This window comes from Neophocaena asiaeorientalis, unplaced genomic scaffold (assembly GCF_003031525.2).
Source record: "Neophocaena asiaeorientalis asiaeorientalis breed wild unplaced genomic scaffold, Neophocaena_asiaeorientalis_V1.1 scaffold40, whole genome shotgun sequence".
Taxonomy (NCBI): Eukaryota; Metazoa; Chordata; class Mammalia; order Artiodactyla; family Phocoenidae; genus Neophocaena; species Neophocaena asiaeorientalis.
In genome coordinates, this window is record NW_020185335.1 from 1,769,178 (window position 1) to 1,786,443 (window position 17,266).

The window sequence follows — 17,266 nt, forward strand, 5'->3', positions numbered from 1 at the left end:
CCAGGGAAGCCCCTGTTTTTTTTTTTTTTTAATTTTAATAGATCTTTAGTGGAGTATAATTGCTTCACAATACTGTGTTAGTTTCTGTTGTACACCAAAGTGAATCAGCCACATGCATACACACGTCCCCAGATCCCTTCTCTCTTGAGCTGGGACGAAGTGAGAGTAGCATCAACATATATACACTACCGAATGTAAAGTAGCTAGTGGAATGGGCTTCCCTGGTGGCCCAGTGGTTAAGAATCCACCTGCCAATGAAGGGGACATGGGTTCGAGCCCTGGTCCGAGAAGATTCCACATGCTGCGGAGCAACTATGCCCGTGTGCCACAACTACTGAGCCTGCACTCTACAGCCCACGAGCCACAACTACTGAGCCCACGTGCCACAACTACTGAAGCCCGTGCACCTAGAGCCTGTGCTCTGCAACAAGAGAAGCCACCTCAATAAGAAGCCCACACACCACAATGAAGAGTAGCCCCCGCTCACCACAACCAGAGAAAGCCTGAATGCAGCAACGAAGAACGAACACAGCCAAAAATTAATTAATTAATTAATTAAAAGTAGCTAGTGGGAAGCAGCAGTGTAGCACAGGGAGATCAGCTCGGTGCTTTGCGATACCCACTGGTTTTCATCTTTAGTTCATGTCAGTAGGTGACATCAATTTTCATTAGCTTTCCCCCTTGTTTACTCTCAGTTACATTCTTCTTTGGAGAACGTCACTAACACCAATCTGTTTTCTGATTAGGGCTGACAGCAGTGAATGTCTATCCAGTACCCAGTCTGCTCACTTCTCTAGAACTCTGCCGGTGAGTGTGTCTCATGAGGGTGGTGCTTGCTTGATTCCTGTATTTAAGAGATGTCTGTGGGCACTTTGACAGTTTTGAGGTACAAGAAATGCTAATACATTGAAATATTTGGATAACCAGGAGAAGAGCAAAGGTTGAGTGAAGGAATAAGTTTAATGGCCATGCTATTTAGATAAAGTAAGGTCCTCTTGAAACAGGAAGGTGCCTCTGAATTACTCGTTGTTAAAGTTTGTGGATTTAGCATGAGTTGTAAACAAAGATCTCTTTCCCCTCCATGGCAGTGATTTTCTTTTTCCAATTGGAGTCAGATAATTCTTGGTTTTTAGTGACTTAAAACGTTGTTCTCTTATTTTTTTGATACTCTTGTGACCCATGTTAATCTGATTTTCAGAGAGATATTAATTATATTCAGGATTTTATTTCTTCTGTTGGTGGTCAAGAACAAATGTAAATGAAGTTTGCTTTCTTTCCTTCATTCATTTTTAATACTGTGTTAGGCATTCAGGAGTCACTGGCTGAGTTTTACAGTCTAGTGGAGAGTTTGACCATCAGATAAGCAGTAAGAGGGCAGCATCATAAGTGCTGTGAGTATAGAGTGCTAGGAGCAGGTACAAGGGGCCGTGGACAGAGTCCTATATGCTCAGGGTTTTCATAAAGATTAAAGGAGGGCTCCCCTGGTGGCGCAGTGGTTGAGAGTCCGCCTGCCGATGCAGGGGACAGGGGTTCGTGCCCTGGTCCAGGAAGATCCCACATGCCGTGGAGCGGCTGGGCCCGTGAGCCATGGCCGCTGAGTCTGTGCGTCCGGAGCCTTTGCTCTGCAACGGGAGAGACCACAACAGTGAGAGGCCCGCGTACCGCAAAAAAAAAAAAAAAGATTAAAGGAGACAGTAAACGCAAAATATGTAGCATAGTGCCTGGCATAAAATGAGTCTCTCAAGAAATATTAGCTGTGATAGCCAGGTTTCTTTTTGTTGTTGTTACTTTATCATCATTATTATTAAGCTATTGTTCTAGATTCCCTTCCATCCATTTCTTTCTGTCATATCTTCCCATCAAAACCCCAACATGGATCAAGACTAAGATTGACCTTCCCCACTGAGCTTGATCATTACTGAAGAAGATCATGTATTTAGTTTCCAGCCTCATCTGGAGTCTCTTCTGCCGTCAGCTCCTTCGAGTGTCCTGACATCTGTTCCAAATTGCTTGGCTTCTCTCAGCCCCACTGCCCCTCATCTCCTTGGCTCCAGGGCTCAGTTTCCCACTTGACTGGGAAAATAGAGGTCATCATGGGTGATCTCTCTCAGCTTCCTACCCCTTTGCGTAAATTCATGTAGATTCATATCCGTTCTCTGCTTCTTTCCTCTGTTCAAGGCCAGTCCAGCCATCTGTGCCTTTGATCCCGTGCACTCCCACTGCTCTGGACCTTGCTCTGTTAGTCATCCTCCTCCTCCTCCTCCTCTCACGCGTGTTCGGTGTTTTTCTTTTTCTTTTTTTTTTTGCGGTACGCGGGCCTCTCACTGCCGTGGCCTCTCCTGTTGCGGAGCACAGGCTCCGGACGCGCAGAATCAGCGGCCATGGCTCATGGGCCCAGCCGCTCCGCGGCATGTGGGATCTTCCCGGACCAGGGCACGAACCCGTGTCCCCTGCATCGGCAGGCGGACTCTCAACCACTGAGCCACCAGGGAAGCCCTGGTGTTTTTCTTTTCCTTGGTCTCTACGCACACTCATAGCTCCTGTCTTAACAAACAAAAAATGTTCCCTTTATCTTGCAACCCCTCTAGTTATTGTCTGTTCCCTTACCCCTCTCATCCCTTTTTGTCCAAATTTCTCAAGAATTATCTGCATTTCTTGGCTCAGTTTCCTGTTCCCCTTTGTTCACCCCACCACAACTGGCTTTAGATCTCCTCTTGTGGAACTTTTCTGTATTGACACTGCTCATCTTGTTTTCTTTTCTTCAGATGTGCTGTTTCCTTGGCTGGTTGAGACTGTGATTTTTTTTCATGCTGCTCTAACCATTTCTTCTGTCTCTTCCTTAACTCCTCTTTCTTAGCTAGCCCTTTAAAGGTCAGTTATCCCAGGGTCTCTCTTTGGCCCACTGCACTTCTCATTTGACATGATCTCATTTACTCCCAGGATTTCACTACACTTCAATGTCAGCATCACCCAGATCACCAGTCCAGACCTCCTTCCTTCAGCCTCAGACCTGTATGTCCAATTTCATAACAGATGTTTCAACCTGTACTTCTCCAAGTACCTCAAATATGTGCAAAATTAAATTTATTATCCACCTCTCCACCCATACTTTAACTTATCTTGTTTTCTGTTTTGGCTTTTGGCATTATCATAAGACAATCAGATCCAGATGGACACCACTGAAATTCATGATTCCCAACCTCATTTGGAGCTTATCAGTCCTTTCTCTGGATAGGATTTCCTCTCTGGTCATCTAGGCTAAAGCCTAAATATCACTTTTGATTCTTCCCTCTGCTCCACTCACATGTCTAATCCATCTCCAAGTCATTTTGATTTTTGTCTCCTACATGTTTCTGGCGCCCCTCCCCTCCCTTCCAGGTGTGTTACTACTCATTGAGGCCCTCATCATTCCCTGTCTGGAATTCTTGTTATAACAGCTTCCTGATTACGCTTCCTTTTACTAATATCACCACCTCAACCAGACCTCCGTGTATGCAGAGAGTGAGCTCTTAAAAGTGCAGAACTGCTCACCAACCCTTCAGTGATCCCCCTACGTCTGCAGGATAAAGTCACAACCTCCTAGACATGATCAGATATTTCTAGCCTTGTTTCTTCCCACTCTGTGCTCCGTATTGGCTGTTCCAGCATCACCAAACTGCTTATTATTCTGTTCTTGCCTCTGTGCTCTAGCTCATGTTGTCACCTCTTGCTTGGAATGTCCACCACACCTCTGGTGTGTACAGCATTCTTCAAATTCTGCCCCAGATGTCGTATTTCTTAGGGAGCTTGCCTTGAAGTGCTTCCTTCACTAAGCAGTCAGAGCAGCATCTACATTTCTCTTACAGCACTTATTTCATTCTGCCTCATCGTATTGATCCATCGATCAGTAGGTACTTTGAGGCTTGGGGAAGCTAAGTAACATCTGAAAATAAATTCCTGTGACTGAATATCTGCCCAGTGCTCTAGTAAATACTTGAATTCACATTCTAAATGATCCGGAACTTTTCCCCCACTAGTTATCTTTTGTCCTTACTTCCTCACTTTTATTCATTTGGTTCATTTTTTCCCAGAATTCGCTTCTCTTCTCCCCGCATCATTACTTGAGGAAATCCTACTCACCTTTGAAGATTTGTTTAAAATGCCTCTTCTTCCTTTAAGGCTTTCCTCCCCATCCCATCCCACCCCACCACCTATGTGCTTTTCTATACCGAAGGCTTTTGTATCTTCATTGAGCCCGCAGCACGCTTGATCCAGTGTCAGGTATGTATGTGTGCTTGTCGCTCTCCACATTTCTATCAGTGACATTCATTGAGCACCTCCTGTATTCCAGGCAGTGCATCAGGGATGCCTTGGAGATAGTGCTTCTGCCCTCAGGAAGCTCAGGGGACCATTAACGGTACATTACAGACTAGTGAAATGGAATGAGTTCCACTCATTATCTTAAATGATGCCTTTTAATTATTTATTTTCTGCAGAAACCTGCTTGAGTGTGTCCCTGACTGGGCCTGTGAAGCAAAGAAGATAGAAATATTAGATGTGAGCTATAATCTCCTGACAGAGATTCCTGTGAGGTATGCATGTGTTAACGTATATATTATGTGTGTATTTAATTAATTTTCCTATATTTGGGTTGCCTTTCAAGGGTACTTAGATTCATTTGTTCAGTAAATATTGAGTATCTGCTAAGTGCAGGGCAGCGTGAGTGCCGTAAGGAATACAGTAACGCCTAAGGCATAGTCTTGGCCTGCAAGGAACTTAGTAAACAGATAGTTGGGTTGACTTGTGCAGAGATAACTGTGATAAAATGTAACAAGAGTTGCTGGCATAGGTCGGTGACATGATAGTGATAATAGAACATTTGTATTGGATGATTTATTATGAACTGGGCAATGTTCTAAGACCTTCACTTTCATTATCTTATTTAATCCTGTATCAACCTTATTTTATAAGTGCTGTTATCCTCCTCTTACAAATAACGAAACTAAGGCTTAGAGTGGGTAGGTAATTTGTCCAACATTGCACTTAACTAGGAAGTGATAGGAGCTGGCATTTGAATGGAGTAGTCATTCTTACTCCAAAGCCTCACCCTTGGTCACTACACTATATAAATAAAATGTTTTAGAAATTCAGAACTTTGGATAATTAGAGAATGCTCCATGGAGAATGCCTGTTTGAATTGACCTTTATAAGATGGTAGGATTTCTGTATGTGGAGGGGAAAGATAAAGGTGTTGGGAGGTGTGGGGGGGTATATTAAAAAGTACCAAGATGTGAAATGTGAGGTTATTACTTAGTGGAGTCTTTAAAAGTAAATTAGAGGGTTTGTAGCATAGTAGGTATGAACACAGCTTTGGAGTCAGACTTTAATCCAAATCCTGACTATACCATTTACTACATTTGATGTGAGATCTTTGGCAAATCAAAGTCACTTAACCCTTCTGGACCTAATAGTTAAGTGTCCTGGCACATTTTAAGAATTGAATAAGGAGTAGTGTTTGTTATAATAAATTTTGTTATTTGCTTATTATAATCAATTATATTAATAATAATAAATTCACTGAATTTTTGGTGCTATCTGTCTAGACCTAAAATCTAAATTGATTTATTACACAAATTGCTTTTTTTGTTTAGATGTGTTCTGGGCTGTGTGCTTTCATTAATTCACCTTTTCCCAGAATGACCTGAATGACTTCCTGGTGGGTGGTGGGTAAACATATGGTTGTGGCTGCTTTCTTGGCTCAGGCACCTGTCAGTGATTATACTGTCTAGAAGAACACAATTCTGTTAGTTTACTGATTTTAGTTAAAGAGCCAAGGGAAGACTTGGGAAGAGAGATTTAAGTCCGTTTTTTGTTGTTGTTTCTTTATGCTCTATCCCCCTAGAATCCTTAGTAGCTTGAGTCTTAGAAAACTAATGGTGGGACACAATCACGTGCAGAACCTTCCAGCACTGGTGGAGCACATCCCTCTCGAGGTGTTGGATATTCAGCATAACTTGCTCACCAGGCTGCCAGATACCCTCTTCTCTAAGGCCTTAAAGTAAGTACTGTAGATTTTATTTAGAAGAGCAGAATCATTGGCTAAGCAAATTGCCTGGACTTGTCATTGGAGTAACATTTGGAACCATCTTTACAGAGTGTTTATCTCATAATCCAGCTATGGGTGAAGACTTACTTGCAATTTGTATGGAATAAAATATGACACTGTCTTTTTTTTAATATAAATTTATTTATTTAGTTTTGGCTGTGTTGGGTCTTCGTTGCTGCATGCAGTCTTTCTCTAGTTGTGGCGAGCGGGGACTACTCTTCGTTGCAGTGCACGGGCTTCTCACTGCAGTGGCTTCTTTTGTTGTGGAGCACAGGCTCTAGGCGCGCAGGCTTCAGTACTTGCGGCACATGGGCTCAGTAGTTGTGGCTCACAGGCTCTAGAGCACAGGCTCAGTAGTTATGGCACACGGGTTTAGTCGCTCCATGGCATGTGGGATCTTCCCGGACCAGGGCTCGAACCCGTGTCCCCTGCATTGGCAGGCGGATTCTCAACCACTGCGCCACCAGGGAAGCCCCATGACACTGCCTTATGAGGCAGGAATCTTCAACTCAAAAGGTGAAATAACCATCAAGTACTTAGGAAGTTACAGTGTTGTAAACAGATTTAAAGAGCTTAGGAAGGTTCAGGCTTTCATCTCAGAAAGCCTCTTTGATCTTCAGTTAGAGGTTTCAGCATTCTGATACAGCCTCTTTGGGTACTTTTCAGCTTTTGCATTAGGAGAGACGGGCATACCACTGAAGTTTTTGCTTCTAGCTTTGCTAAGCTATCACTAAGTTATATTCTTTATTTGCAGGGCTTTTTTACTCCCTACTTTGAAAACTGTGCATTTAAAGTTATGTTGTTCCAAAAGTATTATTTATTTTCTCATTGTAAATTAACAAATAGATAGTATGTCTTCCTATTTTAATACCTGTAATCAGGTTTATTTAACACATATGTCACCATTAAATGAAAATTCGTTTTCAATTATAGTTTTCTGCAATATGGAGAAGGCAGTATTGTTCTTCAGTTCTGATGTGGAGAAAGCAGAGAGAAACAGTGGTAATTTAACTGGGCGGCAGGAGGCACACAAAAAGCATTTAGCCCTCAAGTGTCTGGCTTGTTCTCTGGCAGTTAATACATCTATTAATGTGTAATATGCTTGGGTGGAGTTTCCTAAAAATAAAATCTTTGGAAATTCTAAAAAAACATTTGAGGGAAATTTTCTTTTTGGAAAGTTTTAGTGCAGTAACATTTGTTAATTAATAAGTATTTGTTAGTAATGCATTACAGTGCATTTCATTCTGATGACAGTCTGAATAAAATTAGTTTCAGCTCTAGAATCTTTAGTAAGGAAGTTACCTAGCAGTTGTAGCAAATTGTCAATAATATTTAACACTAACTCTGCACGGAGCACTTTTGGGATATATGAAGACACAAACAGACACACAGTTCCCTCAACAACTTAAAAGCTAATTAACAATGTGGATCATACAGTTTGAAGAAGACTTAAGAACACAGAAGTTTAATAATATTAGCTGCCTTTTGCTGAGCATGTTCTGTATGTACCAAACACCATGCTAGGCAGATTTTTAAAATCATACCATGTTTTACTTCTTAGATTGGTGAAGATTAAAATGAATTATGATACTCAGTGTTGACAAAGGTGTGAGCAAATGCAATCGTATGTCCTTCTAGTGGCATAGCCTTTCTGGAGTATACTTTGATATAGCCTTTCTGGGGCTCACTTTGGCAGTATATGTATAAAAATCTTAAAGATATATGTAGCCTTTGACCCCACATATTCTGCTTCTGGGAATATGGCCTAAAGAAATAATTGGGTGAGGACTCGAAGGTGCTCATTATAATGTCTATGATGGCAAACAATTGGAAACAGCCGATATGCCCATTATTAGGGGATTATAGGGGGATTGGCTAAATAAATATGATCCTATTAAACTCAGACAAACATTTTTCTAAAGGGTGTCCTCACAGTTCTTATATTTGTGCACATGATACTCAACAACATCGTTTCGGTGGCCGTGCAGACAGCAAACCATGAAGTTGGGTTAGAATTAGACCACCACAGAATCCCGGGAACACAACTAAGCCTGCATTCTTCCCTCTCTACTTGGCTTACATGAGTTGAGTAGAAGGAATTTTGTTTGGGTAGGATCAGTCAGAACACTACCTGGAGGAAATTACTGTTGTCATGAGTTTGGGAGCACGGAAAGGCAGTGTTACATACTGAGATGGCATGATGGTTTCCACACAAGAAGGCAACCAGTAGCCATAAAGGAAATGATTTGCATGTGTTCTGTCAGTCTCAGATACTTGAATGCATCTGCAAATAGTCTGGAGTCTCTGCCCTCTGCTTGCACTGGGGAGGAGAGTCTGAGTGCACTGCAGCTGCTCTACCTGACCAACAACCTCCTGACAGATCAGTGTGTGCCCGTCCTGGTGGGGCACCCGCACCTGCGAATCTTGCATCTTGCAAACAACCAGCTACAGACTTTTCCCGCAAGGTAAGCAGACGGGAACTTTGATCGTATCGGATACATAACATGATTCTGCATTTGTCAGACTACATCACAGCTATTTTACTGGGTACTCTTGCTTTATGTTGACCGACTTACTGGCGCTGTGATGCTACTACTTGAATGGGAAAATCTGTACCCTGTTGTTAAGTGTCAGTAACCACAGACATTGTGGTTAAAATATGTTTAATTCTTAGTTCTATTTACTTAATAGTGGACTAAGAATTTTCAACCTAGAAAGTACAGGCTTATGAAATAAATTAAATTCTGAAGATAATTCTTTCTTTTCTCCTTTCAGCACTGATATATAAAATACTGTTGAGTCCATTAATTTGTTCATTTTTATATGTGTTGAATGCCTACTGTATGTCAAGTACTATGTAAGTACTAGGGAAACAGTGGTGATTAAGTTATAGTCTCTGTCCTCAAGGAACTTGCAGTCAAATTAGGGAAATAGACAAGTATATAGGCAGTTGCAATGCAGTGTAATAAATGCAGGATGTTAAAGATATGCACGGGTAGCTGCACTGAAGAGATGAATAGTATTTAGCCAGGCTACATTTATAAGACATAAGAGGGATATTTAGTGTTGTCAAAGTTTTTTTTTTTTTACATCTTTATTGGAGTATAATTGCTTTACAATGGTGTGTTAGTTTCTGCTTTATAACAAAGTGAATTAGCTATACATATACATATATCCCTTGTCAAAATTTTAAACAGTGTCAGTGGAGAAATAAGTATCTTCCAAAATACATTTGATTAAAAAAATTTTTTTTTAGAAAATTTGACACCAGAGGCACTTCCCTGGTGGTCCAGTGGCCAAGACTCCATGCTCCCAATGCAGGAGGCCTGGGTTCGATCCCTGGTCAGGGAACTAGATCCCACATGGCACAATTAAGAGTTTGCATGCCACAACTAAAAGATCCCACATGCCACAACTGCAGATCCCACTCGCGGCAACGAAGATTTCGCATGCCGCAACTAAGACCCAGCACAGACAAATAAATAAATATTTTTTAAAAAATATATTAGGGGGGCTTCCCTGGTGGCGCAGTGGTTGAGAGTCTGCCTGCCGATGCAGGGGACACGGGTTCGTGCCTCGGTCCGGGAAGATCCCACATGCCGCAGAACGGCTAGGCCCGTGAGCCATGGCGGCTGAGCCTGCGCGTCCGGAGCCTGTGTTCCTCAACGGGAGAGGCCCCAACACTGAGAGGCCCATGTACCGCAAAAAAAAAAAAAAAATATTAGGGGCTTCCCTGGTGGCGCAGGGGTTGAGAGTCCGCCTGCCGATGCAGGGGATGCGGGTTCGTGCCCCCGTCCGGAAGGATTCCACATGCCGCAGAGCGGCTGGGCCCGTGAGCCATGGCCGCTGAGCCTCCGCATCTGGAGTCTGTGCTCTGCAACAGGAGAGGCCACAGCAGTGAGAGGCCCGCATACTGTAAAATAACAAACAAATTATTAAAAAAAAGAAAATTTGACACCAGAAAAATCCATTTATACCATAAAGGTAGTCATTAAAAATCATGTTTTCAAAAACTAAGAACATAGGGAAATGACATTTGATATAATTTGAATGAAATTTTATATATATATATTTCATATAAAATTATATCATGTTTGATACAATTTGAATGAAAAGAAAACTGTATTTTTATTCTAATTTTGTTTCACAAATTTTCTTAGAAATGTGTTAAAGTAGAAAAACGTAGGAATTGTAATTTTTGTGATTATAAAATGAGGTATTTGGAGATATTGATTGCTTCCTTGAAAGAATTTGAACAATGGCTTTTATTAATTAATTTTTTTTCTTTTTTTTCCGGCTGCATTGGGTCTTCATTGCTGTGTGAGGGCTTTCTCTAGTTGTAGTGAGCGGGGCCTACTCTTTGTTGCAGTGTATGGGCTTCTCATTGTGGTGGCTTCTCTTTTTTTTTTTTTGCAGTACACGGGCCTCTCACTGTTGAGGCCTCTCCCGTTGCGGAGCAGAGGCTCCGGACACGCAGGCTCAGTGGCCATGGCTCATGCACCTAGCCGTTCTGTGGCATGTGGGATCTTCCTGGACCGGGGCACGAACCCATGTCCCCTGCATCGGCAGGTGGACTCTCAGCCACTGCGCCACCAGGGAAGCCCTGTGGTGGCTTCTCCTTGTTGTGGAGCATGGGCTCTAGGCGTGCAGGCTTCAGTAGTTGTTTCTCGTGGGCTCTATGGCACAGGCTCTGTAGTTGTGGCACATGGGCTTAGTTGCTCCGGGGCATGTGGGATCTTCTTGGACGAGGGCTTGAACCTGTGTCCCCTGCATTGGCAGGCGGATTCTTAACCGTTGGGCCACCAGGAAAGTCCCTGAACAATGGCTTTTAAAGTGAATACAGAATCTTAATTTCAGGATTTGATAGATCTCTTGAAATCCTATCAGATTAATTCAGTTGGCCTCAAATATGTTCATATAAAGTGCAAATGACGCACCACTGACAAGTTACATTAGTTTATGAAGCTGTTGGGAGATACCAGATGTAATACTCTGAAACTAATGAATTCCACCTAATTTGACCACACTCTTACTGTTGGAGTGGTCAAAAGCAGGCTGATAGAAAACTTAAAACACACCTAAGAATATGCAGCTAAGAAGTTAGAAACAAGGACAAGGATCAACAGGAGATTACACAAAATTAGAATAATCTGAATACAGATGATAAAACTAAATGGGTGACTTCCCTGGTGGCGCAGTGGTTAAGAATCCGCCTGCCAGTGCAGGTGACACTGGTTCGAGCCCTGGTCCAGGAAGATCCCACATGCTGCAGAGCAACTGAGCCCATGCGCCACAACTACCGAGCCCATGAGCCACAACTACTGAAGTCTGCGCACCTAGAGCCCGTGCTCCGCAGCAAGAGAAGCCACCGCAATGAGAAGCCTGCGCACCACAACGAAGAGTAGCCCCTGCTCGCCACAACTAGAGAAAGCCCGCGCGCAGCAACGAAAGACCCAACAGAGCCTAAATGAATGAATAAATGAATGAATGAATGGAATTTAGAGCATTATTTTAAAGAAAATGTATGTTCTGTACTGAATAATAATAAATCTCCTGTCAAGTTATCTCCTGAACAATGTTATAATTGCACAGGCACAATCCCAAGTCTTCTGTTTCCTTTGGACTATTTTCAGAATCTAGCACAGTTCTGGGTGCTCAGTAAGACACTGAATGAGATTCTGCGTTTCTATCTATAAGTCAGAAGGATCCAAGTATGGAATTGTGTAAGAGAAAAGCGTGAAATTTGGACATGGGAATATTTTAAAAATATATTATTAAGTAAAAAAAAAAAAAGCAAGTTATTAAACAATACATATGATAAGCATCATGTTTTAATTCGAAACATAGAGTTTCATGCATTAAAAAGGCCAAGACTACTCTCCACCAAATTGTTGTCAGAGATTAAATCTGGTTGTGGGATTAAAAGGTTTTTTTTTTAATGTTCATCTTTATTTTTCAATTTTTTTCAGTGAGTATTACTATTGTAATAAGAAAGAAAACAATTTTACTGAGCTTAATTATTACAAAGTATTTATCAATTTTCTAGCAATGAAAATTATCAATATTTATGATATATGAAAAGGGCAGGATATAAATTTCATGTAAAATCTACATATGAAAAATTTAGCAGGAAATTCAGCAAAATGAAAATAGTAATTTTTCCAAATGGTGTTATCATTGATTTATTTTCTTTATTTGCTAAACTTTCTATGTTACAACAGTTTATTATTTTTACAGTTTAAAATTGGTAGATAAAGAGAAATCAGAGCAATTTGTAATAATCTGATAAAGGTGTTAGGCCATCTTAAGACGTTTTGCTTACTGTGTAGAAAACTTTGCTTACTGGAGGGACAGTGTGAATCGCCTGCATCACAGTCCCTAGCACAGCGCTGTGTGCATTCTAGGCACTTGAAAAATGTTTACTGAAGGTGGATTATGTTATGAATAACTGTAGAATTTTTTTTAAAATTTATTTTATTTATTTAGTTTTGGCCGTGTTGGGTCTTTGTTGCTGCGCAAGGGTTTTCCCTAGCTGCGGCGAGCGGGTGGCTACTCTTCGTTTCGCTGTGCATGCTTCTCATTGCGGTGGCTTCTCTTGTTGCGGAGCACGGGTTCTAGGCATGTGGGCTTCAGTGGTTGTGGTATGCAGGCTCAGTAGTTGTGGCGCACAGGCTTAGTTGCTCTGTGGCATGTGGGATCTTCCCGGACCAGGGCTTGAACCCGTGTCCCCGGCACTAGCAGGAGGACTCTGTACCACTGTGCCACCAAGGAAGTCCCTAGAAATTTAAAACTAAAAGGAGGGAATTCTCTGGTGGTCCAGTGCTAAAGAATCCGCCTTCCAATGCAGGGGACGCGGGTTCAATCCCTGGTCGGGGAACTAGGATCCCACATGCCTCGAGGCAGCTAAGCCCTCGCACCTCAGTTAGAGAGCCCGCGTGCCACAAACTACAGAGCCCATGCTCTCTGGAGCCTGCGCACCACAACTAGAGAGATGCCCACGCGCCACAACAAAGAGCCTGTGCATGACATCAAAGAGCCTGCGCAACACAACAAAGATCCTGCGTGCCGCAACTAAGACCCAGAGCAGCCGAGAATTAAATAAATAAATTTAATTTTAAAAAATAAATTAAAAATAAATAAAACTAAAAACAATCTTAGTGATGATTTAGTACAACTTCTTTACGTTATAGCCAAGGCTATTGATGTCCGCTGACACTAATCTACCCAGTATTTTGCAACTAGTTAGTGGCAAAGCAAGTACTGTAACGGTCGACCAACCCTAGGCTGATGCCAATTCAGCCACTTCCTAGAAGTCAGATAATAGGAAAATGTTCATGCCCTAAAGATCCAGCAGCTGCAGTAGAAGCGCAAGGAGGGTTCAGCCCTTGAAATGCACTGAGAGGGAGGGAGATGCGGCTGAGGCTCGGCGAGAGTGTTTGTTCACCCTCGTGGCTGTTTCATTCTGGCTGGTCATTGGGCAGCAGGTCGGTCACCTCTGTACTCTGGCAGCTGCTCATTTGGGTGCAGTATGGTATTTTGGTGTTTCCTTTACAGCAAACTAAATAAATTGGAGCAATTGGAGGAACTGAACCTAAGTGGCAACAAGCTTAAAACCATCCCCACGACCATCGCAAACTGCAAAAGGCTGCACACTCTGGTGGCGCACTCCAACCACATTAGCATTTTCCCAGAAATACTGCAGTTGCCTCAGATACAGGTACTTCTGTGCGCTGGAGTGGTGTCTGGGGGTGATGGGAGGGGTGTGACTGAGACAGTTCTCTTCTCCTAAGGAAGAGGAAAGTGGCGGTTTGGGGTCACAGTATATTTCATTGACTTCTGAGAAGAAATTAAATTCCCTTTGAGGATATAGTAGGACATTGACCCTTAGGGAGTTAAGAATTAACTTAATCTCTGTGTTTTCCTCTCAGTTTGTAGACCTAAGTTGCAACGACTTGACCGAAATCCTGATTCCAGAGTCTCTGCCTGCTACTTTACAAGACCTGGACCTAACTGGAAATACAAATCTGGTTCTGGAACACAAGACGTTAGACACATTTAGGTACGAAGACTTAAGAAGTTGAATCCACATGTGCTGTAACTCCCACCAGCCTTGTGTGGTTCTTCTTAAGGACTGTGGAGACCTCAGTTCATGAAAGGAGTAGAATGAATTAGATCATAAAGCCCCTCAGTTCTCTTCTTTGAGTCAGTTTTCGATGAGTGTTCTGTCCAGCAGTCAGCCCATAGATATTCGAACTCAACATCGTGGGTACTGCTCAGCTGTACCCCAGTATCTTTACAGGGCAGGTGTGGGGCTGTACCCCACAGGCCTGCAAGCCCTGAACTTGCCCAACCTCGAGACCAAAGAAAGAGCCCAGAGTCAGCAACAGAGACATCATGTTTTAACGGGTAGGAGGATCTTACATGTCTGAAGCAAGGTCCCGGAGCAACACCCCACCGTGTGCAGCATCTGGTGGGCAGGACATGGTAGTGTCTTTACTACTGGGGGAGAGGGAGGTTACCAGTTATAGAGGGAGGTTGGCTCATCAGTTACCTGGGAAACGAGCAGAGGCACGCCCCCTTGCCAGCCCTTTGATAAACTCTCATAGTAGAGAGAGTTCTGATCTAAAGATGAAAACTGTCACTAGCTGGGGCCGAGTGAAGTGGGGGTGGGGAGGTAGGTATGCAGGCATTTACCGATCAGGCTCTGTGATTCAGAGGGAAGGTCAGTCAGGCGAGTAGGGTGTGGGTGAGGCAGGCACTGGTTGGGCAGGGTCATACAGAGAGCAAGAGAACAGCCATCCTGAGTGGGTGTGATTATACAGCAGGCATAGGTAATTTAGGTGGCACAGATCGCATTACACTACATCTAAGACAATGCAAGCTCATTCATTGTACCAAGACTTCACTGTATCAAAATACTTAAAATAAGTAGACAGTTGAAACTTAGAAATCTTTGTTGTGCTTAGTTTTTCATTGAAATGAACGGCATCGATTATAACAAAATTGGCCCCTATTTCTTCCTCCTACCCCTTTCCTTTCTCTCTCTTCTTTTTTTTTTTTTTTGCGATACGCGGGCCTCTCACTGCTGTGGCCTCTCCCGTTGCGGAGCACAGGCTCCAGACGCGCAGGCTCAGCGGCCATGGCTCACGGGCCCAGCCGCTCCGCGGCATATGGGATCTTCCCAGACCGGGGCACGAACCCGTGTCCCCTGCATCGGCAGGCGGATTCTCAACCACTGCGCCACCAGGGAAGCCCTCTCTCTCTTCTTGGCCAGTGGGTCAGCATACTACTTTCTTTGGTCTCTCTGGAAATTAGTCTTGGTCTGTCAACAGATTATTTTTTAAAAACGTGAATTATTGTTGGGATAGCTTCTGTAAAGTACAGAAGCATATACGGTTTAAACTTCCCTTCCTCCACTTCCCACAGCCATATCACCACCCTGAAAATTGATCAGAAACCTTTGCCAACCACTGATTCTACAGTTACATCAACCTTCTGGAGCCATGGACTGGCTGAGATGGCAGGGCAGAGAAACAAGTGAGTATCATGGCCATGGAGACTGAGAAAGTTCCCCTGACATCTGGGAAAGGATCTGGTGCTGAAAGCTAGGCCATGTTGTTCTCCTGTTGGACATAAACAAATCACAGAATGCCAACATCAGATAAGATTCCTCTAAGACCATGATCCAGTAAGACAAAACAAAATGAATGTGCAGTCCACAAAACACCCACACCCCGTCTCATGACTAAGATGGGTGACTGCTACTTACTTTATCAATCACAGCTTTGTCCCCATGCTAATCTTCTTTCCCTGTAGATAAGATTTATTGAGGTACCCAACCATAGAATAGCCCTGCTTTCTGACAGCACCCAATCTAGTATGATCCCCCACTTTGTTAGATCTTCCCCAAAATGACCCAGGCAGACACAAATCCTGTACCAGAGTTTTTCCAATACCCTCTTATATACCCCAGAGTCCTATGGTGTGCTTTCTCTTGTTGCAAGGCATAATAAACTCAACTTCTGCAACCACAGGTATGTTGTGCACCTGGGGGAGTGTTTGGCTGAAGGGTGTTGATACTAGTCCTTAATCACTACGAAGAGAAAACATCTAATTTTCCCAGCCTTCCACAGCATTGCAGAGCTAATATGTACTGCTCCTGAATGTGGCTGAATTCCCCCTTTTCTTATGGCATCAACTCTCTAAGATGCTGCTTACTTATCTTCTGTAACACTTTTTTCATGTGTAGATTAGGATTTACTACTATTCTTCTCCACCCTCAATCAATACTTACTTTTTTAAAGAAGCCTCCCTGGAGAAGAATGCTTTACCACTAACTTTCTTCGTTGTTTGTCTTTCTCCTGTTTCTGTGATAGGCTATGTATATCTGCTCTAGCTGTGGATAACTTTGCAGAGGGCGTGGGAGCTGTGTATGGCATGTTTGATGGGGACCGAAATGAGGAGCTCCCTCGCCTACTCCAGTGTACCATGGCAGATGTGCTTTTGGAAGAGGTACAGCAGTCAACAAATGACACAGTTTTCATGGCTCACACCTTCTTGGTATCTCACAGGTAAGCAGGTGGGTTGAATAATTCCTAACTCGGCCCTGCTTTTGGAAAATAAATCTCACTAAACCAGAAGGTCAGGGTCTCAGTTATAAGTACAGGGGCAAGGTGAGATCTTGCTCTTTGTTCTGTGACCACTCTCTCCATCAGCATGGAATGTGGGGACTTTGGCTCTTTGAAGAGCCTGTGGAGGCATCCGTTTTCTCTGTTGAAACCGAAGGCTGCCGAGAAGCTGGAAAGCCCAGAAATCATGCGCAAAAGGTTGCGTGTGTGTATGCGCATTTCTGGGAAGGAAGGTGGTAATCCTTTATAAGAGACCTACAAAAGGTTAAGCACTCATCAGATTCTTGTGTTTAAAATACTTATTATTGGGGATTTAACAAGTAATCTCCTCACTGAAATCTAAGCCACTTAAGGGCAAAAACCCTATAAACCAAACTGTGGAAAATCTCTTAGTGGCTAATAGAGCATCTTGCACATCAGGTGGGCTGCATAAAGGGTACATACAACTGAGAGGGTGTACCTTCCTTTAATCGAGGCTGAAACGGAACAACCTGGAGCCCGAGGTGGTTTTATCTGTCATTATAACACAAAGATGTTGGGAAAGGATTCTATT

The 17,266-nt window shown here is 43.0% G+C and overlaps 1 protein-coding gene across 1 annotated transcript in view; it reads left to right on the forward strand.

The window, feature by feature from the left end:
- PHLPP2 (PH domain and leucine rich repeat protein phosphatase 2) overlaps positions 1–17,266 on the forward strand; it is a 64,452-nt gene that overhangs the window by 39,227 nt on the left and 7,959 nt on the right. Inside the window, exons 9-16 of the mRNA XM_024735666.1 lie at positions 747–807; positions 4,476–4,571; positions 5,882–6,037; positions 8,350–8,550; positions 13,640–13,802; positions 14,014–14,144; positions 15,512–15,622; positions 16,462–16,656. Coding sequence (XP_024591434.1) covers positions 747–807; positions 4,476–4,571; positions 5,882–6,037; positions 8,350–8,550; positions 13,640–13,802; positions 14,014–14,144; positions 15,512–15,622; positions 16,462–16,656 — 1,114 coding nt within the window. The remainder of the gene's footprint in view (positions 1–746; positions 808–4,475; positions 4,572–5,881; positions 6,038–8,349; positions 8,551–13,639; positions 13,803–14,013; positions 14,145–15,511; positions 15,623–16,461; positions 16,657–17,266) is intronic.